This window comes from Rhamphochromis sp. 'chilingali', assembly GCF_963969265.1.
Source record: "Rhamphochromis sp. 'chilingali' genome assembly, chromosome: 2".
Lineage (NCBI taxonomy): Eukaryota > Metazoa > Chordata > Actinopteri > Cichliformes > Cichlidae > Rhamphochromis > Rhamphochromis sp. 'chilingali'.
In genome coordinates, this window is record NC_137930.1 from 1,322,726 (window position 1) to 1,347,975 (window position 25,250).

Genomic DNA, 25,250 nt, shown 5'->3' on the forward strand with positions numbered 1-25,250 from the left:
TATAAAGGAAATGGGAAAGACTTTCTGTCAAACAGATGTTGTATGGATAGATCTCAGGGATGCTGCTCTGACCTGAATGCTGACCATTTCACCTTCTCTGCTGGAGGTCGGTCACACAAGAGCGAGGCTTTGGTCAGAGGTTGTCCTTTGAACGTATTCGTGTAGCAGCATAAACACGTCAGATTATTTTGGGAGAAAAGGCTGTAGGAACCCCGGAGCGTTCCTCTCCTCTGTGGACGGCTCAGCTGGAGCGCTCTCGAAGCTCAGCGTGGGTCGGTCGCAATTGTGTTAGGTCGCATGCAGCGGGTACCCACAGGAGTGAACTGTCCACATGCAGGGTTGAGACAATAATGGATTGGATTTATATAGCGCTTTTCAAGGCACCCAAAGCGCTTTACAATGCCACTATTCATTCACTCTCACATTCACACACTGGTGGAGGCAGCTACGGTTGAGCCACAGCTGCCCTGGGGCAGACTGACAGAGGCGAGGCCGCCATATCGCGCCATCGGCCCCTCTGGCCAATGACCATGAAGAGAAGCTGTGGTCTCCTCACTAGCAGCTCCATGTTCCTCAGTGCCTCGCTCACTGCGCAGAGAGCTGCCATGAGAGTGAGGACGAGCCCGCTTTGATCATGAAGCTGTTTTCATCGTTTTAAAGTGGCTTCATTAGTTTGACTCTTCCTTTAAACGTCTCTAAGACGAATGATCCCCGATATCGATTTCGGTGGATTGTGTGAAACCTTTCAAATATGTTGAAGCAGAAACTGTTTGCTGATAAAGGTCAGCTGAGTCTGTAACATTAGAGGAAATGTCCTCATGCATCTCTTATCGACTCTATTTGTCCTGCGTGTCCTGGTTTGGATATTTATCTGGTTTTGTTTAACCGTGTGCAACACGAGTTTCACTTTTTCCTCATCATAGTCCCAAAGCGCATAAATCGCAGTGTAATCAGAGATTGGTCATCCCTGTTTCCCCTTCTTTGTTCTGCATTAATCTGATCTGCAGTCTGTGATTCCCTCGAAGTACGAGTGAGGACTGATTACTCACTCACGATTGGTTCAGGTGCTGCGTCTGCAAAACTGCAACACAATCGAGTGTCGCTCCACTTAGACAGCAGATGTGTTGCTCATCAGGTTGTTGAAAGTAACAGAGAGCAAACATCTGCCTCGGTTACATCTGTGAGAGCGACGGCTCAGAGTCGCCGCCGAAGGACCTGTGGTGACCTCAGTTACATCTGAGGTCAAACCTCCCGCTGTGCGTTTCCTCAGCCAGGATTCAAGCTGCTGTCCGTGTGTGTGTGTGTGTGTGTGTGTGTGTGTGTGTGTGTGTGTGTGTGTGCACCATCAGGCCGAGCTGCTACCAGAGGCTCTGACTTGCGTTCCTTCAGTAACAGCCAGCTGTAAGACATCTACTCTAATGAAGCTAAATGTGAAAGAGCAACAAAAGGTGCTGCAGGAGACGAGCAGATGCAGGCAAAAATAAAAACAAGTTCATCACAAATCCAAAATAAAATCGCAGGAACTGATTATTATTTAATTTTTTTTGTATTTAAATAATTAATTATTAAGGAAAATGAGCTTAGTATGAATCTCTACCATGCCACGTACACTTTATTTGACCACACTCGATTAAATTCAATGTTTTAAGCAGTGAAAGTTTGTTACTTTTAACAAAATTTACATGTAATTAAATTATCTATGTTGGGCAGGACAGGATGTACACAGGCTGTTACCAAAATAAAACAGGAAGTGACGAATGGAGAACTCGAGGAGAAAGACAACGCTAAGAAACACAAGCGATGGCCTAAAAGTGGCATCACCAAGTAAAGATATTGGAATAAATGAACACTTGTTTTCATATAAACTGATCATAAAAGCTGTGACGTGAGGTCATCGTCATCGGGGAACGAGTGGCATCGAAAGAAGAAGAGATGCTGGAGGCATGGCTGACGCTGTCTTCCACACAGGCTGGTTTGGGCTCTTCGGCGGTGGTCAGCTGGGATGTTTGTGCAGGAACAAGGCTGAGGTCATAAAAGCAATCAAACCTGTGAGAGGAAAGCTTTGGTTGACTTGTAATCGGATTACTCCAGAAAGTCTGCAACACTGTAATTGTCTGATAGAAGATCACCACTTTTAACTCCAGCAGCGTCTACGCCGGTAGATTTATCAGGCTTCACCTTCGAGCTGTTGGTTTCGGGGAAAACATCCCGGAGATCATCAATTAAATGACAAAGAGTCCCGTAAAGCAGCAGCAGAAGAGCCCGTGCAGTTTGAAGTTTCACCGAAAGCTAAACAACATCACCTGCTCAGGAAGTGATCAGCATGGCGGGATGATGTCAGAGGCTCGGAGGCGTGCTTCTGTCTGCAGGATGTGAACCCGGGCCGCCTGCGTTCTGGGATGTGGTTTGTCAGCCCTGCTTTTCCGCCGTTTGATGTGGACAGGAGACACTTTAGCAGATTGAGGGTTAGCGCTCTGCCGCAGCAGCTCCTCTGGTATGTGAGTCAGCCCTCTTCCCAGAACCGCCACTGAGGCCACATGTGGTGGCGTTTACGCCGGTTAACACTAATGACCCGCCTGCTGAGTGTAACTGTGGCAGCAGGATCTGTGTCTAACATGACCGCTGCCACGAGGACTGACCTCTGAGGAGGGGAAGTGAAAAAGTTTCTGTACGTGCAGAAAAATACCAAGAAGGTCTGTGATTTAAACGCAGCTCATACTGGGCCAGAACCCAACCAAGAGCACTCCAATGAAAGGATTAACAGACCACAAAACATAACGTTTTCATATCAGACACACACTGTAGGCTGTTGTAGCTCTGAGTGGAGTGGAGGCTGTGAGTGATGGTGCAGAAACCTCCTGTTCTGTCTTTCACAGCTCCTGAACGCTCGGGCTAATCCTAGCAAACCCTCCTCTTTGCTTTGAGCCTGGACAAAGACAATGACATAATGCTTCAGGTTACACACACTTAAGTTCAGTTGGTGACATAATACAGCTCGCAACTAAGGGTGTAATAATATATTTTATTTAGAATTATAAGGTCATTATATTTACCCACAAATACTTAAAAGTCATGAGCTTTGTGAGCTGTATTATAAAGTGTACGTGCAGCAGTCCAACAGCTCGGCTTTGGACATCTAACCATATAAAACCAGTCCGATACGGCGTTCGAGCCTCAAAGACGAGTCCCTCTTTTTCTAGAATTCGTGACTTTTGCATTATAAATAAAGTTTGTGATTCAAACTGTGTGCGTGGTTGCAGGTTGCTGGTTGGAGCTCCCTTTGAGTCCACGGGGAAGAAGCAGACTGGCGATGTGTACCGATGCCCGCTGGACAGCAAGAACTCTGCAAACTGCAGCCGACTCAACCTGGGTGAGCAGCAGTGCATGAATATTGATGATCAGGTGCTTTCAGGTGTGTAAACTGTCACAGAGGTCAGAGTAAAACCTGCAGGGGGAAGGTCGTGGACCTCATGGTGAAGACATTTTCACCATGGTGTCATCGCCTTGGCCTCAGGTTTCATGTCGGTTTGTTGCCACCTCAGGCTCACTGCTTTGTCGGCCCTTTAAAGTGGAAATGCTGCTGCATGTAGGAATGCTTCCGTTAGATGTTTCAGACAGCAGGAACTGCTACAGGAAGGAAGATTCAGGACTTTCACAGGAAAACACACTAAAACATTCAACTTAAAATCACAAAGCATCTGCTCTGGCTGTGATCAGGGAGACTCACTCTGAACAACGTGTCTGAGAGGAAGGACAAGATGAGGCTGGGAATGACGCTGACCTCCAACCCCAAAGACAGCAGCTTTGTGGTGAGTCCCACCGAAAGAGTTCATCACGATAAAGTCACCGCCAGAATCAAAGCTAAGGTAGAGGCCTCTAAGAACAGAGCAGAGGGAAGTGAAAACAAACAGTCACCATTGTTTTAACTGCTCAGCACTTATAGATTTTACAACATACTTGTAGTAAAAATGGTCAAAAAATGGTAAACGACTCATATTTACATAGAACTTTGAGTACTTAGTACTCTCTTACTCCAAAGCTTAGTCAACCTTTCCCTAAAGTGCTTTTCACCTAACATTTACAGTCAAGGAAACTTTAACATGCAGGCTAGAGGAGCTGAGGATCGAACCCATAACCTTCTGATTAGTAGACAACCCGCTCTACCTCCTGAGCCACTAAAAAGCACCAACAGCACAAACACCGTGCAGAGCTTCTGCTGTTGTCACTGGTTTTGTTTTATTTCATGTGTTTCTGCACGTCACACCAAGTCATTAAGCTTTGATTTTCTTCCTTCCTCTTGTGTTTGTCCACTCGGTGTGTGTGCTGCCTCAGACCTGCGGTCCGCTCTGGTCTCACGAATGTGGAAGTTCCCTGTACAGCACTGGGATCTGCTCCAGAGTCGGCCGAAACTTCAAGCTGTCCAACACCATCGCACCTGCCCTGCAGAGTAATCAGCACACTTCCATCCACCTATCCGTCCATCTGTCCATCCAGTTTCTAACGTTCCTTTACAATCTTGTAGGGTGTGAGACGTTCATGGACATTGTGATTGTTCTGGATGGTTCCAACTCCATCTACCCCTGGTATGAAGTTCAAGACTTCCTCATAAACATCCTGCACAAGTTCTACATCGGACCAGGTCAGACACAGGTTAGTTTATCTCTTGATCAGAACCAGATAAAGTGAGCATCCTGCCCTATCTGCACACAAAGACTGTAGTGCTTTTAACCCTCTGAGGTCTGAGTCATCATCAGTGCCCGGCTCTAAACCCCACACAGTCAGAATATGCAATTCTTGTTTTAATTATATTGTCATGCCAAGTTTTTCCAGTCCGGGAACAAGGAACACCAAAACTATTCACATTTTCCCCAAAAAGTCAATTTTGACCTTCTCCGAAATGTTGGGTTACCACTGATCTTAGATCTGAGAGTTCATCTGTTCATAGTTTGAAGGTGACAGGTGCTGCATGAGTGGTTTATTGTTCATGTGGACAGAGCTGTATTTTGGCTGCAGGTGGGAGTCATTCAGTACGGCTCTTCGGTTGTCCACGAGTTCACACTGGATGAGTATCAGACGGTGGAGGACGTAGTGGACGCTGCCAGGCGCATCGACCAAAGAGGTGGTGAGGAAACGAGGACGGCATTGGGAATCAACGTGGCCCGGTACGACACCAAATTATGACCCCAAACAAAAATGTGCTGGGCCCACACAAACTTACCCTTAAATAGTTATTGGTCTGATACCATTACCCACCTACTCTGAGCAACCCTGAGAGTTCCAGTCATTTACTCATGTTGGGAAAATGGATTGAACCAAAGTTTCCTAGTGTATAATTTACTAAACCTACCAAAATTAAACCAGTCAGAACATTAATTACTTCCATATGGCAAAGTATAAAAGTTCTCAAACATGAACCCACAGATGAAGCATCTCCAGCATTTTTCAGCCAAAGCAAGTTTTTCTTTCCCCATCAGCTCCTGGAGGCCGTAGCTCCTGTTTCTTTTTCTTGGCCTCGTAGCTAAAGGCCAAGGATTTCCAAAAGATGTTTGAGTCTCTCTGAGACGACTACCAAGAAAAGTCCAAAGCAAGCTCTGGATGAAAACTAACAAAGTGCCTTCACAGAGGACTTAGATAGAGATAATGTTAGCAACCAAGCTACACCAGCAGGTACATGAAGCAGCTAGCTAAGATTAGCCAGAACAAGCGTTCAGAGCTTTGAATCTTCTGAACTTCATCCGATGTTCCTGTGCAGATCCGAGGCGTTCCAGCGCGGCAGCCGGCCGGGAGCTCAGAAGGTGATGATTGTGATTACAGACGGTGAATCACATGACAGTCCTCACCTGGTGCAGGCCGTCACAGACAGCGAGAGAGACAACATCACCATGTATGCCATCGCTGTGAGTCTTAGCCCCAGACCCCCCACCCCCACCCATCGAACTCTGTTTCTATTGGTTGTTTCTGGACTTACGAAGCGCTGACTAACATCCTGTTTCCTCTGCATCTCCTGCAGGTTCTGGGTTATTACAACCGCCGGGGAATCAACCCCGAAGCCTTTCTAAAGGAAATCAAGTTTATTGCCAGTGACCCTGATGAGATGCACTTCTTCAACGTGACAGATGAATCTGCGCTGAAGGACATTGTGGACGCCCTGGGAGAGAGGATTTTCTCTCTGGAAGGTCAGCTAACATTTATCCTGTTAAACTGTAGTATTTACAGAAAAGCGGAATCCATCGTACTAACGAGCATTTCACAATTAACTCTGAAAAGTATTATCTAATGATATTCATTAAAGTGTAACAGGAGGACTGGAGGGTCTGGAGGGAAAAGTTAAGTCGTCTTTGTTGTTTGTCCGGTTTGCAGGAACCAGCAGTCAGGGTCGAGGGTTCGGTCTGCAGATGGCTCAGGCCGGTTTCTCCTCACATTTAGTCAAAGTGAGTGACTCACAGCTGCATTCTTACACAGTGGTAGTGATGTGTGATAAATGAAGCGCTTTCAAAAGCTTCCACAAATCTGTCTATGATAGGAAAATGGTTTTCCTGTTGACCCACTCTGTTACATTCAACACGCAGAGCACTGAGTGCAGAAACAGGTGCAGGTACATATTTGTCACACTGATGTGTTTCAGATCATCAAACAAATGCTAACAGTAGAAATACGAAGTAACACACGACTTAGTGATGGGATATTTGGACGGCACATGGTTTTTATTGACTGAGAAAATCAAAGGACAAGTATTACTTTTTAAGTGATAGAAGTTTAACTTGGATAAAGCGATACAAGAATTTGTGAAGTAAAATGGAAAAGAAGATCTGTGGATTTTCCATTTTAGGATTAGATTTCAAAGATCTGTCCACTCTGGACAGAAAAAATAATAACTTCCATTAAATTACTGCTGAAAAACATCTTCATCTACTTTTTCTGCATAAAAAGGGACTTGGCAAAGTATCAATTATTCAATTTCCTCAAGTTTTCTTCACTAAAGCTGAACCCAGAAAGAAGACAGGAGCAGAGCGGCGGTTTTGCCAACAGAAACTTAAATGCTGGTATCGGTATCGTCCTCGAACATCCATCACCAGCCTGGTTCTGGTCCTGACAAATATCTAAAGCTGCAGGATGAGAAGCTTCGAGAAATATTTCTGTTGTTTCTCATCCAGGGAAAATCGTATCCCAGCGTCAGGGAGTGAAAATGTGAGGTGGAAACTGTGTGTGTGTAACAGAGAACAGATGGTTTTCCTGAACGTAAAGCTGCAGGCACGAACTCATTGGAGAATAGATGCAAATCTGCACACACACACACACACACACACACACACACACACACACACACACACACACACACACACACACACACACACACACACACACACTGACTGCACACAGACAAATATGCAAAGTGTTTCTGCTCTTAAGTTTTGGGATTAAAAAGGTAAAATGAGGTAGACTGATGAGGAAAACAGGCATCATAGCATCATCTCTGCCTGCAGGAAAACCATCCTCAGCTCCTTCCTGCAGGTTTACTCATGCAGGGCTCAGCAGCTCAGGTCCTGCAGGCGGGACACTTTGTGGCGCTGGCACCGCCAAAAATTTGGTCACTCACTGCCGTCCTCGACTTTCTGTCCCGGAGAGACGATGACTCAAAGATTTAAAAACGTTCATATCTGGACTTTACGACGGCCTGGCTGCTCACACGTGTGTTGAGACAGTTCAACTGAGTTTAAGGACAATTCAGAAACCATTTCAGTTCCAACATTGCCAGCAGGTTTTTTCATCGTGGGGTCTTCAGGTTTGCAGCTCAGAGCTCAATAAGTTTCCCTGTGTAACATCTTGTCACTTGTGAACTGTTTAGGGCCTACGTCCTCATACACGCCCTTATATGGTCTTTCTATCCAGTTCTTCTCAAGATGGAAATCATATAAAACTGCAAGGTTTCATTTAGAAACCGACATTTCCCAGAGTTTTCTTTTCAAATAACAGTTGTTTAACGTGTCTAAAATACAACCTAACTAACCCAGGCGTTTCACCAGCCACCTGATGATGTTACTGTCCTATCAAAAGTACTCAAGTACAGTACAGGAGTCACGAGCAGTGTTGGTCAAGTTACTTGAAAAAAGTAATCAGTAACTAATTACTGATTACTTCCCCAAAAAGGTAATCCTGTTACTTTACTGATTACTTATTTTCAAAAGTAATTAATTACTTAGTTACTTAGTTACTTTTTAAAAACACGATTTACAACCTGAAGAGGTGATAGAGCGATAGATCTTTCAGCCCAATTCTACTTTTTCTGCATAATCCATCATACAAAATGTAATCAAATGGAAAAGTCTCTTTTTAAATTTGTTTTATTAGTTTTAATCTTTTAACTTTATGCATCAAGCAAAAATTTAATTATCTGCAACATTCTCTGACTGGAAGAAATTAGTTTAACAGTTAAACCTATTTTCTGCACATTCCAGCACATAAAATAAAATATTTTTTGTGTTTACACTCAGTCTTTCAAATAGATGCAAGTAAAACACAGCAGAAAATAAATAAAGTCAAAGACTCAGCGGTCCTGTTGCTCTATTTTCACCTGTAAAGCAGGAGTTGGGTAGGCGGAGGTTTACCCTGGTGCAGGTGTGCCGCGGTCAGTGGAAGAATCCGCGAGTTTCTCTGTGAGTTTCCCATTACGTCGTAGCTACTCGGTGCTTGTTGGAAGTTTAGGGGTTTTTTTTGCTGTAAAAAGAAGTTTTCTTCCCACGCACAGCGGACACTAATGTTTTTGTCACTCTTTATGGAATCAAACTCAAAGTAAGGTCAGTACTTCCACGCTTTAAACGCTGCACGCTCATACTCTCTCTGCACTCGATATATGATCCATTGTTGATCTGCACACAGCTGTTGTCACGAACGTCGCACTCGCTTACGTCACTGTCGTGAGACATTCTCGCAAAAAATCACGGTTTTAGTAACGCAGTAATGCAGCGTTCCTACGGGAAAGTAACGGTAATCTAATTACCGTTTTTGCAATAGTAATCCCTTACTTTACTCGTTACTTGAAAAAAGTAATCGGATTACGCGTTACTGCCCATCTCTGGTCACGAGTGACTAAAGGGCCTTTAATGGGGAAGTGCAGTGCCAAAATCAGTCAGGGCCAACTCAGACCTCCCAGATGGGACTCTGTGCTTTTCCCAAAGGTTTGGTCATTCAATGCTGTCCGATGACTCAGTAACAACTTTAATATCTGGACATACAGTCAGGGTTAGAGTGGGTACCTAGAGTTTCTAGGGTCGCCTCTGGGAGTCCTCAAACATAGTGGGTGGTAGTGCCTTCCCTTTAAATCCATGTTTTCCTTTAGGATGGTGTTCTTCTCGGAGCGGTGGGCGCCTATGACTGGAATGGTGCCGTGCTGAAAGAAAGCAAACACGGGAAAGTTGTTCCACCGAAATCATCCTACCAGGATGAGTTTCCAGAGGAGCTGAAGAACCATGCAGCCTATCTGGGTAATATTGATATAAAGTGTACAACATGATATGTGATATACCAGCCTGTAGTCTGTGGGTCTTCAGAAGGAATGGTGAGCACAGGGGTTGTATAGCTGCGATACATGAGATCACTCTAAGGCTATGCCCTCTATGATGTCATACAGATTCAGTAGTAGAAATAAAACATGATAAACTGACTGTTTAGAGCAGTCTAAAGTGTGTGTTTGGCCCATTCTGGTCACATTACTAGAAACTTTAGTCAGGTTTAATGGGAACATCCCCCTTTGGAACAGGAAACATATGACAGGAAATAAGAAAATGCAGAGTCGGTCTACTTTAAGCTTTCTTACCTTGGAAGAATCCGAGGAAATAGGTCTAACAAAATGGAACGGTCAATGTGTGCAAGTCAAACGAATCAGTTTTTCATCTTCTTTCAGGCTACTCGGTGGGTTCACTCATTTCATCCCGCGGCTCTCAGCTTTATGTAGCTGGAGCTCCAAGATTCAACCACACTGGAAAGGTGATCATATTCACCCTGAAGAACAGTGGAGACCTGACCATCTGGCATGCACTGCTGGGAGAGCAGGTGTGTTTTAATCCACTGTGACCATATTTGAATGAATCAAACCTGGTGGACATTCAGGTATCTCTTCCTTGGTGTAATATCTTGTTTAGTTTCTATGGTTTATTTGTGTTTTTGTCTAGATTGGGTCATACTTTGGCAGTGAGTTGCTATCGATGGACATTGACAGTGACGGACAGACTGATGTCCTCCTGGTGGCAGCACCCATGTACTACAGCCATGGCTGGGAGAGAGGCAAGGTTTACATCTACTCTGTTACACCGCAGGTATAAAAACCACGTACTGCTACAAAGGAGCAACCAATTTCTCTGTAACTGTCATTATAGCAGAAGAAGTTGTCACAAGATGATAACCCCACACAAGAGTCATGGACAAATTATGAGACAAAAGGTCCTGTGCACAGATTGGTAAAAGTACCTCAACCCCCACTGACAGCTTTATCTAGTTTTATCTCTTCAGGCTCTCAAAAAAGAAGGCAGGCAGACTTCTTTAGGCTCAAACCTAAAGGTGTCCAGCTGTCTTCTTTTTCAAGCTCTTAAAACTAGCATGACCTGGATGACTGAGAGCCACAGAGGTTCAACTAGTGGTCAGTTTGCTGGTTTTCGTGATTATTTTGAGTTTCTCTCTCCTGATTGGTTTCTGTGTCGTTTTGAATGTTTTTCACTTGTTTTAAAACGGTGAAAAAGAGTTGCAGAATTATCTGTCGCTTTGTGATTGTTTGTGTGACTGACCTTCCATCACCTAATGTGAACTATGTCTGTGAAGGTTCTCAGTCATCCAGGTCATCGTAGTCAAAGGAGCTTGCAAAGAAAAGCGTCTGGACTTCTTTAAGTTACTTGTAGACGTTTCACCTCTCATCCGAGAAGCTTCTTCAGTTCTAAGGTCAAATGGTGGAGAGTCCCAGATATAAACCTAGTGGGAGTGGGACCTCTACATTGGAGAGACCAAACAGCCACTTCACAAGCGCATGGCACAACACAGAAGAGCCACCTCCACAGGACAAGACTCAGCAGTCCATCTGCATCTTAAGGATAAAGGTCACTCTTTCGAGGATGCCAATGTTCACATGTTGGACAGAGAGGACAGATGGTTTGAAAGAGGAGTGAAAGAAGCATCTATGTCCACTGTGAGCGACCATCTTTGAAAAGAGGCGGGGTTTACGACACCAACTCTCTGCCATCTATAATCCAGTTTTGAGATCCCTTCCCAGACGCCTTAACGCCCACTCACATCCTGGGCCATCTGACCTCAGGAATTCGCATGATAAGGTGGGGCCAGGTTTCATAATGAGCTCACCCGAAACTCTGGCTGATTGGGACCCACACCCAGTTTCACACCTTGGCTCAGGCGATTAGAGGATCATCAGGGGGTCCTTTTGTCCCTCTGTGGGGGGAAACTCCCACTAGGTTTATATCTGGGACTCTCCACCATTTGACCTTAGAACTGAAGAAGCTTCTCGGATGAGAGGTGAAACGTCTTCAAGCAACTTAAAGAAGTCCAGACGCTTTTCTTTGCAAGCTCCTTTGGCCAAATGTGAACTATGACTTCAAACAAAGCCTTGTTCATGCCCCATCTGTGTGCTGTTAGGCCTGTTCAGTAATCTGTCCACGACTGGATTGAAATTACTTTTTTAAATGAAACCTTGATTAAAAAAGAACAAAACCTGAACCAAAGAATGTTTTGTTTCTGTCCAGACGTCGTTTGTCCTGCAGGGGGTGCTGGAAGTGTCTGACCACTCCCAAAACTCCCGTCTGGGCTCAGCGTTGGCTCAGGTACCTGACATGAATGGAGACGGGTTCAAAGAGCTTGTTGTGGGAGCACCACTGGAGGATGACCACCAGGGGGCAGTCTACGTCTTCCATGGCAAAGACAAAACCATCCAGCTTCAGTACAGACAGGTAACCAGTCCAGATGCTAAGGGACCTTAGCTGGAAGAGATAATGCAGCATCAGAGAACCCAGAGAGTTTTAATCTTCTCTCGCTTTGCTTCTCCAGCGTCTGTCTGCGGCTGGTTTTTCTGCAGGTCTTCAGTATTTTGGCCAAAGCCTTCATGGCGTCTTGGACATCAATGCAGACGGACTTGTCGACCTCGCAGTGGGAGCGCTGGGAGCTGCTGTCATTGTCTGGTCAGAGCCTCATTCATAAACTGACAGATGATTTGACCCTGTAAGGCTGGAAAAACGAATCAAATCGGCGTTCTTTCTAAAGGCCAGCAGGGGGCGACTCCTCTGAAGTCTGGCTGTAGCAGTTTATGAGAAAATGAGCCTCCAGCTCACTTAAATACTGACCTAAACACTTGTGATGAGTTTAAGCTTTAATGACTGTGTTCAAAGCATCTTCAACACAACATGATGTCTGTTCAGTAAACAAGGGTCAGAAAGCAGGGGATAATTTAGGGCGTGGCTAACTTGTGTTTGACAAGTCACCTCCCAATAGGTGTTTTTTCCTTCTGAAAAACTCAGGCCCTCAGATTGAGCCTGTATGAGGTTGTTGCAGTTACAGCAACCAGACTCACGATGAGTCACCACCACCTATGAGGGATCAATGTGGTCCATAGGAAACTATAGACAGATAGACTCTTCCTATCAGATTGGAGCGCATTGCACTCACTGAGGAGTCTTTGTGAAACCAAACCCTAGTTTAAGTACATCCAGTAAAACCGAGTTATGCGGGACCTGACTCTCCACAGTTTGGAACTCCAATACACACAAACACTCATAATAAGAATGCTTCATCCCTGCAGGTCACGTGGTGTGGTGCAGATTCAGGCTAAACTAACCTTTGAACCCGAGAAGGTCAACATCTTTAACAAGGACTGCCAGCGAGGAGGGAAGGAGGTCACCTGCATGTCCGTGATCGTCTGTCTGAGTCTGGACTTCAGGACAAAGACCAGGACGAAGACCAGGAAAGATGTTGGTAGGAGTACACAAACATGTCTGCTTATTCACCTGCGTGGGATCTGATCACCACACTGAAAGGTCCTGCCTCAGGTTCAGGCACGTTTTCCTCAGAAATGACATTTAAATCAATCTCAAATGAGCTTTTGAATCAAATCAAAAAACTGGATCCACACATAGAGTTCAAAGATCCAGAAACATTATTATCACTTTGACACCTCTGATTGAAGGAGAGGTCAGAGGTCAAATGTGACATATTTCAAATGCAGTGGTACTTTCTATATGTTGACAACACACAGCACAGTTGTAATGATTATAGTTTCTAAGTTCTGAGGATTTTTGTTAACTTTCCACTGACAAATCATGAAGGCGACCTTGAAGATCTCGGTGGATGGAAGTCAAAGTTTAATGGATTGTTGACATGACCCCGCTCTACACCTCGACACCACTAGTTCCCTCACCGGAGGTAACTATGGTGCATCATCTTATCTCTGGAACCTGGCCCAGAGGAGATGCAGCACCCATCTGAGAGGAAAATGTACATCCTAGGACTTGTGCCTAGAGACCTGAGCCTAGCAGCAAAGCTGGACGAGGTCCAGGGGTGAAGGAGAAGATGACTTTGAACGGGAGGTTGGCGTGATTCTGTCTTTAGTGTTTGTTATGAGTTACAAATCGCTTCCTTCTGTTACATCTGGCAGCATTCACACTTTCCTGGAAATGAGGTCGGCCGCTAACAAAAGCCAAATTTGTGTCCGAAGGAAAAAGGTAGCAGCTAATCTGCTGTTGTGATGTCACAGTATGAGATCATCCTGGAATAGCTCATCCAGTCTCTCTCTGAACCGGCCGAGTTTACGTGTCATTCAAAAGAAGAGAAATATGAATTCTTCTTCTTCTGCTAACAGCTGTGCAGTGTTGCAGCTGAGTGGACGCAGCTGTTTTCTGTCTGTGTGGAGGGAAGCTTGTCGTGGTCGCAGAGGCCCGCGCTGTTGTCGTGTCTCTGTGTAACCAGCTCCAGATGTTTGGGCCGGCTGCATGGAAACCTCCCTAACATGCTAACGCCAGCCAGCTGTTTAACTGTGTCGCTGCTTCTCTCTCCGTCACCTCAGACCTTCTTCACGTCTCCCTCTCCTCGAGCTCCTTATTGCCCACCCGCCTCCCTAAGCGTCCAGCCTGGATTGGACGTTTACAGAAACACGAACACGAGCGTGGCTCAACAGATCGAAGATCTGAGCCACAGGCTGAACCTCTGTTTGATTGGACCAAATATCGACCCGTTTTTGTCAGTGTGGACGTGGCGTTTCTGACACCAGCTGAGCAGCAGCTTACCTCGGCTCTCCGTGCTCTCATAAATCAAACTCAGTTGTTAAACAGATGAACACGAGCTCTGCAGTTACACTGTAGGCTGCTGCATCCAGCAACTAATAAGGACGCAGGAAATGCGTCACTTCATTACTGTAGATCAAGCACTAAGAAGTAGTTGCTGTATTTTACGCGTGCGTTGCTATTATGAAAGTTTCTAAAGGCTCTCAGACTGAAGAACAGTTTGGCTGCATGCCGTTTCAGACATTAGCTGCACACGGAGATGAAGAACACACACCGGCAACGTGTTTGTGAAAGCTCACGAAGGTCCAGATAACGGACTGACACCAGCTGCATTGTCAACATATTTATTTATTAGGATCTGCTTTAGTTTAGCCTGAAAGCACGACGAGTCCCGGACATAAAAACAAACATCAGCACAGCACTGAAACTTCAGTAATACAACCACATCCGAGTTCAACCTTCACAGGTATTGTTTTGATGACTTAATGAAGAACCTGAATCAGACCCAGGATCAGGGAGAGGCAGCTACCTGCTAGTTTGCAGGATCCAGATTCTTACTCTGGATGGCATTACCTTGGCCTCCAGTAACGCTGTGAGGAACCTTGGAGTCATTTTTGACCAGGACATGTCCTTCAACGCACATATTAAACAAATATGTAAGACTGCGTTCTTCCATTTGTGCAACATCTCTAAAGTTGGAAATATCCTGTCTCAGAGTGACGCTGAAAAACTAGTTCATGCATTTATTACTTCCAGGCTGGACGACTGTAATTCATTATTATCAGGAAGTCCAAAAAACTCGCTGAAAAGCCTTCAGCTAATCCAAAATGCTGCAGCAAGAGTCCTGACAGGGACTAGAAAGAGAGAGCAGATTTCTCCTGTTTTGGCTTCCTGTTAAATCCAGGATTCAAAATCCTGCTCCTCACATACAAGGTCTTAAATAATCAGGCCCCATCTTATCTTAATGACCTTGTAGTACCATATCACCCTATCAGAGCACTTCGCTCTCGCTCTGCAGGCCTACTTGTTGTTCCTAGAGTATTTAAAAGTAGAATGGGAGGCAGAGCCTTCAGTTTTCAGGCCCCTCTTCTGTGGAACCAGCTTCCAGTTTGGATTCAGGAGACAGACACTATCTCTACTTTCAAGATTAGGCTTCAAACTTTCCTTTTTGCTAAAGCATATAGTTAGGGCTGGACCAGGTGACCCCCTCTTGTCCCTCCCAATGTGTTTATATTACACAATTTCTTTTATTTTTCATGGTCACTATGTGTTCTCTTCTGCCCCTCCCTAATCTTGAGTTCTCCCTCCCCAGTGTTGCTAAGTGGTGACCATTGATAAGCATCTGACTGTTGTGGTTTTCTCCCTAACACTGTAGGTTCTTTACTTTCATATAAAGTACCTTTGAGGCGACTGCTGAATGAATATTACAGTGTACAGTTCCCTCTTTACAGGAAGCTGTAAAGCTGGTACTTGATTATGTTGTGAAACAATAGTCGGTGGACTTGTTTCTAATTTATTCCAAAACATTTTTGGAAGCATAAGTGGAGCAGTTCGGACTAACGACTACAAAAGATGACATCACTTCCTTTCATATCCTCTGAAGGACCTGTAAAAGTCTGCTTGTATTTACAGTCTCATTGTGCCACATTAAGCCTCTGTTTCAGCTCACATTTTCCTTCTCCTCCTCCTCTTCAGCGGTCTGGTACAGTCTGCTGTTGGATGAGAGGCGTTTCCCTCCCCGGGCAGTGCTGGACGAATCGGATCGACAGCAGCCCCGAAGTTTGTTTCTCCAGACAGGAAGTCAGATATGCAAACGCCTTGGCTTCTCCGTCCAGGTCAGAAACAGCCCGGGCACAATCACGGTCAAATGATTCCCATTATGTGTGAGTCCTTAAACACGAAAATGTAATACGACAAACAGGAGACGACAGATTACGGGCGTCCCATAGTTGTCGTCCTGGAGACAGGATTGCAGAACCCAGATGAGGGGCCGGTGTTGGACCCGGACTGGCAGAGCACCCAAAGAACCGAGGTGAGAGCTTCGAACACGGGTTTGAACTGCCTGATTAGCTTCAGAGCAGAGAAATTTTTTTTGCACAGGACACTTTTTATAAAGTGAAAAAAGGTAAGAAAGAAGTTGTTGTTCAGAGCAGACCAGAGTCAGCTTCTCTGAGATGTATTTTCTGATGGGAAGATGATAATCTGAAAGCTTTGGATTTACTGGTCAATCTTAAACCCGCCCTTGTGGTCACGATCTGGGTAACAGCCTGAAGTATGAGGTCAGCTCCTCTGAGTTTCCTCTGAAAGGTGAAGAGTTCAGACATCCTGACGGAGCTCGAAGTTGGCTCCAACTTTATGTCAAGAGGAGCCAGTTCAGGGACGTTGGGCAACTAATCAGGCTCTTCCCTGGAGGGCGGGGTACACTTAGAATTGCTATATATATATATATTAGGGGTGCAACGATACACAAAATTCACGGTTCGGTTCGGTTTGATACTTTGGTGTCACGGTTCGATATTTTTCCGATACAAAAAAAATGTTCATGCCTTTTTAATTTGTCATTTATTAAAATTATAAATATATATTTTAACTCAAAAGTACAGTTTTTAAATTTAACCCTAACCCTTGTGCGTGTTTTTTTATTTTGACAGCGAATGCGCACCTGCGGACCACTTATGTGCAGCCCTGGTTATTTAGCTCGTCATATTGCAGCCACAGAAATTCTTTTGTCCATGAAACCATAAAGCTGCACTTTCTTTTTGCCTTATAGTCTGATTTGTCATAACTTCTCCGTTTTGTGGTAAGCTTTTCTTTGGCTGTCACTTCTTCACCCTGACCTGTCTTATTTGGCTCAGCAGAACTAAAATATATATCCTGCTGCTTTTACACTCACTCACATAAGCTCAGCGATTCTCTGCGCGATCAACCTCTCACATGTTTAAGCTGCGGGAGATTTCACTTGTCATGTTTGCATAGTAAGCTAACGATTAATAAGACGATGTCAGAGGAATTGGTGCACAAATTATCATCACTCACAGATCAGTGCTGTCGCTCTCTATACACAGTTCGCACGATTGCAAAGTGAAAGCAAAAAAACAAGCGCAAATTCAAACGCGATTTCAATATGTCACATATTGACAGTGGCTCATCGATGCCAATGACATAATTACCCAGCTACATTTCTGAAAGAATGCAAAAGCATTGACATATATTTTTCCTACAATAGCCCGACGGGCAGGGAAGAGATAGATTTTGGTAGCCCGACTGAAAAAATCGCTAGCTCCAGGACGTCGGGCTAGCGATTTTGCGAGCCCTGTATCTGATTGAGGAATCACTCATCTTTGGAAAAGAGAGTTTATTACAGAGAAATGTCTCTTTCCAAAATAAAAGCTATACTATCCGCTTCTTCTGGGCTATATTCTCAGCAGCATAAGGAGAATCCTGTGCTAACAGCTGTCTAAATGACTCGGCTAAAGTTAGTAGCATGCTTGTTGTTTTTGTCTTTGCACTAGGATGATGTCGGCGTAAATGTGCAGTCATATTCGTTGTGTTCCCACTAGTGCTTTCAGGTTAATCTCGTTGAAATGACCTTAACGCCACAACACGGCAAATCTCCGTTAACGAGCTACCGCCGATCGCCCCGTGCATGGGGCTAGACAGCCAACACGTTAACGAGCTAACTGCGCTAACACACTAGTTCCCACCCATGTAATTGAGCATTGCATGGCACATCCAACATACTGTTTTACTTTAGTCCATGACTCGCTTACCTTCAGGGTCATACGTCACATGAAAACCAAAATAATTCCAAACGCCAGATCTGAATGAGAGTGGGGGAGGTCCATGTTGCAAGGAGAGCTTAACTTCTGTCTTGCTAGCTTGCCCTGCGCTCTTCCTTCTGACGATGCTGTCTGTGTTGAGCACTCAGTGGATCTGCGCTCGACAGTGCAGCCTAGGCGGAGTAGTCGAACGCAGATCCACTGAGCGCTCAACACAGACAGCATCGTCAGAAGGAAAGTTGATAAAATAAATTAAAAATGTTGTATTGTTCGATACATATGCGTACCGAACCGAAAGCACTGTATCGAACGGTTCAATATCGATACGAATATCGTTGCACCCCTAATATATATATATATATATATATATATATATATATATATATATATATATATATACACACACACACACACACATACATACGGTAGCTTGCAAAAGTATTCAGCCTTGCAAAAGTATGCGTAATTATTCAATAACTTTATCCCTGACCTGTCTGGTGTCTAAATCCAATCCAGAATCTGTGGCAAGATCTGAAAACTGCTGTTCACAAACGCTGTCCGTCTAATCTGACTGAGCTGGAGCTGTTTTGCAAAGAAGAATGGGCAAAGATTTCAGTCTGTAGATGTGCAAAGCTGGTAGAGACAGACCCTAAAAGACTGGCAGCTGGAACTGCAGCAAAAGCTGGTTCTACAAAGTATTGACTCAGGGGGCTGAATAATTACGCACACCCCACTTTGCAGTTATTTATTTGTAAAAAATGTTTGCAATCATGTATGATTTTCGTTCCACTTCTCACGTGTGCACCACTTTGTGTTGGTCTTTCACCTGGAATTCCAATAAAACTGATTCATGTTTGTGGCTGTAATGTGACAAAATGTGGGAAAGTTCAAGGGGGCCGAATACTTTTGTAAGCCTGTCGTCTGTACTGGAAGTATCTCAGAATTCTCCCTTCAGTGTTTATGTCCTGCAACAAATGGATAAATGCGTTAATCATCTTTTTTCCCCTGTAGATTCACTTCTGGAACGGATGTGAGCAGGAAGACACCTGCGTTCCTGACCTCATCCTCCATAGTCACACGGACCTGATGAGTGCTCAGTGAGTAACCCGGTCTCCACTAAACTAATCCCTCACGTCTATCCGTGTAAATTATTAAGAGACTGGTAATTATTTCTTTGCTTCACCTGTAGGCAGTTCTGCAGGTCAAACCGACGGGCTGCCAGCTCCATCTGCAGCCACCAGGGGGCGCCTGAGAGGCAGCCGTTTGTCGTGGAGTCCGAGCGAAGGAGGATGGTGGTGTTCGCCCGACTGGAGAACCAGGGAGAGAACGCATACGGAGCTGCCATCCACATCTCCACCTCCTCCAACCTGATCTTCTCCAGCCTCTTAGTGAAGGTACTCAAACTTTCTTTTCTCATCCTAAAAAGGTCAAAGTGCATGCTGGATTCATGTTATGCCGCCTCTTCCCTCAGGACCAATCAGATATCCAGATTGAGTGCTCCTCTGAGGACAGACTGGCAACCCAGAGGATCTGCAACATCAGCGCGCCATTCATGAAGTCGCTGTCTCAGGTAGGGCAGAGCTATTTTCATTCAAATTATGATTTTGGGATGAAAAAAGGATCGACCACCTGCAGTTTCCTCATTGGTTATTATTGTTGCCCTGATACAACAGCCCTTTGTTTAGGGTGATGGAGCTTCTTCTTCCTCCTAAATATGTGGACAGGTTTGAACATCACAGATAAACAGGTTATTAGCTCATCATACCGCTGTTATACAGCCAGACTAATAACAGTGATTAAACTGGGCAGAAATATGCTGCCAATGATAGCTGCTGACTAAAATCCTTCATTACCTTAACGAGTGTCCCTGTAAACATGACCGTGATCCCCACCCCTCACTGTGAGGCCCCTCAGGGCTGCTGTGTGAATAAGACTGTGCTGGAGATTATTTCCAGCTTCCTGTTAAAAAGGCTCCGGCTGCTGGTTGGGGGGAGAACACAGCCGGAGGGAAAACGGGTTCAGCCGCAGACGACGACAGGCTGCAGTGGAAAATAAAATAAATAAAAAACAGAAAACAAAGAAGCTTCACACGATGATGTGATGGAGCAGATATTTAACGTTCTGACTAAAATGTTCTAATTAAGGATGTTAGGCCAGGAGAAGGAGACGATTAAATGCTTTTGATCCTGAGAGGATGAATTTGCACCTGCTCCTTTCCTGTCCAGGTAACTTTCAATGTGGAGTTTGAGTTCAGCCGCTACATCTTCCTGGATTACGTACATGTGGTCATGGTAACTACCAGGTAAGACAACTGAACATGTGTAACGTGATGTCACAGAAGTAAATCACGATTATTATTTTCTGTCCTCTGACGAGATTTTATACAACAATATTAAGGAGAACAAAAACTCCATCCTGTGATTCACAGGGTAGGATTGGGGCGATCGGGGTAGGATCGGGGTGATCGGGGCGATCGGGGTAGGATCGGGGCGATCGGGGTGCGATCGGGGTAGGATCGGGGCGATCGGGGTAGGATTGGGGCGATCGGGGTGATCGGGGTAGGATTGGGGCGATCGGGGTAGGGTCAGGGCGATCGGGGTAGGATCGGGGCGATCGGGGTAGGATCAGGGTAGGATCAGGGTGATCGGGGTAGGATCAGGGCGATTGGGGCGATCGGGGCGATTGGGGCGATTGGGGTAGGATCGGGGCGATCGGGGTAGGATCGGGGCGATCGGGGTAGGATCAGGGCGATCGGGGTAGGATCGGGGTAGGATCAGGACGATCGGGGTAGGATCGGAGTAGGATCGGGGCGATCGGGGTAGGATCAGGGCGATCGGGGTAGGATCGGAGTAGGATCGGGGCGATCGGGGTAGGATCGGGGCGATCGGGGTAGGATCAGGGCGATCGGGGTAGGATCGGGGTAGGATCAGGACGATCGGGGTAGGATCGGGGTAGGATCAGGACGATCGGGGTAGGATCGGGGTAGGATCAGGACGATCGGGGTAGGATCGGGGTAGGATCAGGACGATCGGGGTAGGATCAGGGTTATCGGGGTAGGATCAGGGCGATCGGGGCGACCGGGGTAGGATCGGGGCGACCGGGGTAGGATCGGGGCGATCGGGGTAGGATCGGGGTAGGATCGGGGCGATCGGGGTAGGATCTGAGTAGGATCGGGGCGATCGGGGTAGGATCAGGGCGATCGGGGTAGGATCAGGGCGATCGGGGTAGGATCGGGGTAGGATCAGGGCGATCGGGGTAGGATCAGGGCAATCAGGGTGATCGGGGCGACTGGGGTAGGATCGGGGTAGGATTGGGGCGATCGGGGTAGGGCCAGGGCGATCGGGGTAGGATCAGGGTTATCGGGGTAGGATCAGGGCGATCGGGGTGATTGGGGCGATCGGGGTAGGATGAGCTGTTTGACCTCAGAGAGGTAAACTTAGTGGTACCGCTGTGTTCTGGGACCTCCTTGTGTCATGAGTCGCTGTGCGGCAGGAAGGAGTTGGACCCAAAATGCAGGCACTCAGGCACGAGGTTTAAACACGAAGAACTCGGCTTTATTTGCTGGCAGGAAAAAGTCATACAAAAGTAAACTAAACCCACAGAGAGACACAGGGAGATCCACACAGCATGAGGGACGACGCGACACTGACTCAGAGAAACACAGGGTTTAAATACACTGGGAAGTAACGAGGGGAATGAGACACAGAAGGAGGGCACAGCTGGGAGAAATCAGGACTGACGAGACAAGCAAAGCAGGACACATTCACATAAGACACGGACCTTCAAAGTAAAACAGGAAGTATGACACAGAGACGCGAACTTGACACGGTGGAGACAGCAACTAAGAAACACAGAGACATAAACCATAATGCAGAGGACTCTAAGAACCGAAAGCCACAGAGGGAAACTCAAACATGCAGACAGAACAGAGGGGACACAGAGACACATGAAGGGCAGGGGATCGAAACTAGAAACCATAGAATAACTCACACAAGTACGATAATACAAACATCACAAAGAACTAAACATGCTGGGTCAGGAGACCCAGGACCCTGACACCTTGACGTCCGTTGGGGAGAACATCATGAAGAATAGATATGAAATGAGACAGCTGGAGTGGAGGTGGGTTGCAGAGAGGCTGACAGCAGCAGCAGGTGAAAGCAGCCTAAAATATGATTATCAGGGTCCTGAGTAGGAATGTGCGAACCACCACGAGGGACCCGCTTCCGGGTCCCTCGTGGTGGCCGCCTCGTGCTCTCGCTTCAGTATGCCACCCAAGAAAGGCCCAACACCAGAGGAGGTTGAGGACATTAAAACCTCCCTCGGAGCGCTGTGCGGAGACGTGGCCGCAGTCAGGGCACAGCAGGAGCTGCTTCTGGGGCTTCTGGAGGAGGTAAAACAGCTACGCCTCCAAAATGCCGAGAAGGACAGACGGATCATGGATCTCGAGCGGCGGGTGGATGAGCTGGAGCAGTACACCCGTACGAACGACGTGGTCATCAGCGGTATTAAAATCAAGCCGCGCTCGTACGCGCGCGCGGTGGCCGGGAACGTCGGGGAGCCCAGCGACGAGGAGACCCGCTCGGTAGAGCAACAGGTGGCGTCCTTCCTCCAAAGCAAGGGGATAGAGATGGACCTGGAGCACATAGAAGCATGTCACTCACTGCCCAGGAGGAGTGACAGACTGCCGGCCATCATTATGAGATTTGTCAATCGGAAGAACAAGGTCGCACTGCTGAAACAAGGACGCAAACTGAAAGGCACGGACGTTTTCATTAATGAGCATCTGACACGAAAAAACGCAGACATCGCGAGGAAGGCAAGGCAACTGAAGAAGAACGGTAAAATACAACATACATGGGTAACAAACTGTAAGATTTTCATTAAGCTAAACGGGACACCAGAAGAGGCAAAAGTACTGATAGTGAGGAACATGGAGGATCTGGACAAGTATAACTGACACCAATGTATCAATTACACCAGGAAATGACATGGACACGTTGAAATTAGTTCTTCAACAGAAAGTAATTGATCTAGATTGTGAATATAAGGAGCATAATATAATAGATCCAGAAATAGATTCTGAAAGTAACTTTCTCTCTTCTTTTGTTAAAAATTGTAATTATTTCACTCAGGAACAATATGAAAAAGAAATTAACCTAGACGGGAAGCTCTCATTAATTCACTTTAACAGCAGAAGTATGTACTCTAATTTTGATTTCATTAAGGACTATTTGCAACAATTTTCTCGCCCCTTTAGTGTTATAGCCATCACTGAAACTTGGTTCAATGTCGATAAAGGAATAGATTTTTGTTTGAATGGATATGATTTAAAATACATGAATAGATTAAATAAGGCGGGCGGCGGGGTTGCTATATATGTTCATAACTCTATAAAATATAATGTTGTAACAACTATGTCTATGGCTATTGATGGAATTTTGGAATGTTTGACTATTGAGATTATGAATGAAAAAAAGAGAAATGTTATAATAAGTTGTATATATCGGACACCCAGTTCAAGTATTGACACTTTTAATGAATGGATAGAAAAAATGTTGCTTCGGTGAACCAAAAATTACTATTTATCTGTGGTGATTTTAACATTGATTTGCTAAATCCAACAAGGTTAAAAGCCATTGATGACTTTACTGACACAATGTACAGCTTATCACTATATCCAACAATAACAAAGCCAAGCAGAATAACATCACATAGCGCCACTATTATTGACAACATTTTTACTAATGTCATGGATTTCCAAATTAATAGTGGTCTGCTTGTCTGTGATATAACTGACCACTTACCAGTTTTTACTTTGTGTGACTGTGATTTAAAAAAAATAGATACCAAGATCATGATAGCAAAGCGAACAATAAATGAAGAAGCAATTCATGCCTTCAATTTCGATTTAGCACAACAAGATTGGAGTTCGGTGTATGAAGAGTCAGATGTGGACAAGGCTTATGATAATTTTCTAGATATTTTTACTATGTGGTACAATAAACATTGTCCTGTAAACGAACACATGACAAAGAAAAAAAAGATAAAAAGTCCTTGGCTCACAAAAGGAATTATTAATGCTTGCAAAAAGAAAAACAATCTGTATAAACAGTTTATCAAAGTAAAAACAAAAGAAGTGGAACAAAGATATAAAGCATATAGAAATAAATTGACTGATATTATAAGAACGAGCAAACAACTTTATTATAGAAGAAGATTATATGAAAATAAAAACAATATAAAAGGAACTTGGGATGTGTTAAACAACTTAATTAAACAAGGATCTTCTGGAACATCATATCCTGAATATTTTACTGATGCAAATGGTGAAAATCACAACATGAGTAATATTGTCGATGGGTTCAATAAATTCTTCATAAATGTTGGCCCTGAACTAGCAGCGGACATCCCGTGTCATAAAAATGAAAATATCAGTAATATAAAATCAAATCCCTTTTCACTGTTCCTCTCAGCTACAAATGAGCAAGAAGTAATAAATATCACATTAAAATGTAAAAGTAAGTCTTCAATGGATTATCATGACATAAATATGTCTGTAGTTAAACAGGTTATTCTGAATATTGCTAGTCCCTTAACATATATCTGTAATTTATCATTTCAGTCCGGTTGTTTTCCAAAAAAAATGAAAATTGCGAAAGTAATACCACTATATAAAAGTAATGACAAACACAGTTTTACCAATTATAGGCCTATTTCTCTACTGCCTCAATTCTCAAAAATTCTAGAAAAACTTTTTAATTCAAGATTAGAAAAATTCCTTGAAAAACATCAAATAATAAATGTTGGTCAGTATGGTTTCAGAACACAAAGAACCACCTCAATGGCGATAATTGAGGCAGTAGAAGAAATTACTGATACACTGGATAAAAATAAATATGCAGTTGGTATTTTTGTTGACCTCAAAAAGGCCTTCGACACAATCAATCACTCAATTTTACTGGATAAATTGGAAAGATATGGTATTCGAGGGAAAGCTGGTAACTGGATAAAAAGTTACCTAACAGGTCGGGAACAATATGTTAGCATAGGGCATTACCATTCAGAGAAACTTGGTATTACATGTGGTGTTCCCCAAGGGTCAGTGTTGGGACCAAAACTTTTCAATGTATACATAAATGATATTTTTGATGTTTCTCAAGTACTTAAACTCATACTGTTCGCAGATGACACCAACATATTT

The 25,250-nt window shown here is 44.7% G+C and overlaps 1 protein-coding gene across 2 annotated transcripts in view; it reads left to right on the forward strand.

Moving 5' to 3' along the window:
* The window catches only part of itga11b (integrin, alpha 11b), a 47,195-nt gene that overhangs the window by 16,367 nt on the left and 5,578 nt on the right, over positions 1–25,250 (forward strand). For both annotated transcript variants that reach the window (XM_080874457.1, XM_080874456.1), the window contains 20 exons: positions 3,261–3,370; positions 3,718–3,809; positions 4,333–4,447; positions 4,523–4,650; positions 5,014–5,162; positions 5,753–5,897; positions 6,011–6,176; positions 6,361–6,431; positions 9,338–9,482; positions 9,902–10,050; positions 10,170–10,313; positions 11,742–11,945; positions 12,043–12,173; positions 12,791–12,963; positions 15,963–16,102; positions 16,189–16,299; positions 19,058–19,143; positions 19,236–19,440; positions 19,518–19,616; positions 20,272–20,348. In XM_080874457.1, the coding sequence (XP_080730583.1) occupies positions 3,261–3,370; positions 3,718–3,809; positions 4,333–4,447; positions 4,523–4,650; positions 5,014–5,162; positions 5,753–5,897; positions 6,011–6,176; positions 6,361–6,431; positions 9,338–9,482; positions 9,902–10,050; positions 10,170–10,313; positions 11,742–11,945; positions 12,043–12,173; positions 12,791–12,963; positions 15,963–16,102; positions 16,189–16,299; positions 19,058–19,143; positions 19,236–19,440; positions 19,518–19,616; positions 20,272–20,348 (2,640 nt within the window). The remainder of the gene's footprint in view (positions 1–3,260; positions 3,371–3,717; positions 3,810–4,332; positions 4,448–4,522; positions 4,651–5,013; positions 5,163–5,752; positions 5,898–6,010; positions 6,177–6,360; positions 6,432–9,337; positions 9,483–9,901; positions 10,051–10,169; positions 10,314–11,741; positions 11,946–12,042; positions 12,174–12,790; positions 12,964–15,962; positions 16,103–16,188; positions 16,300–19,057; positions 19,144–19,235; positions 19,441–19,517; positions 19,617–20,271; positions 20,349–25,250) is intronic.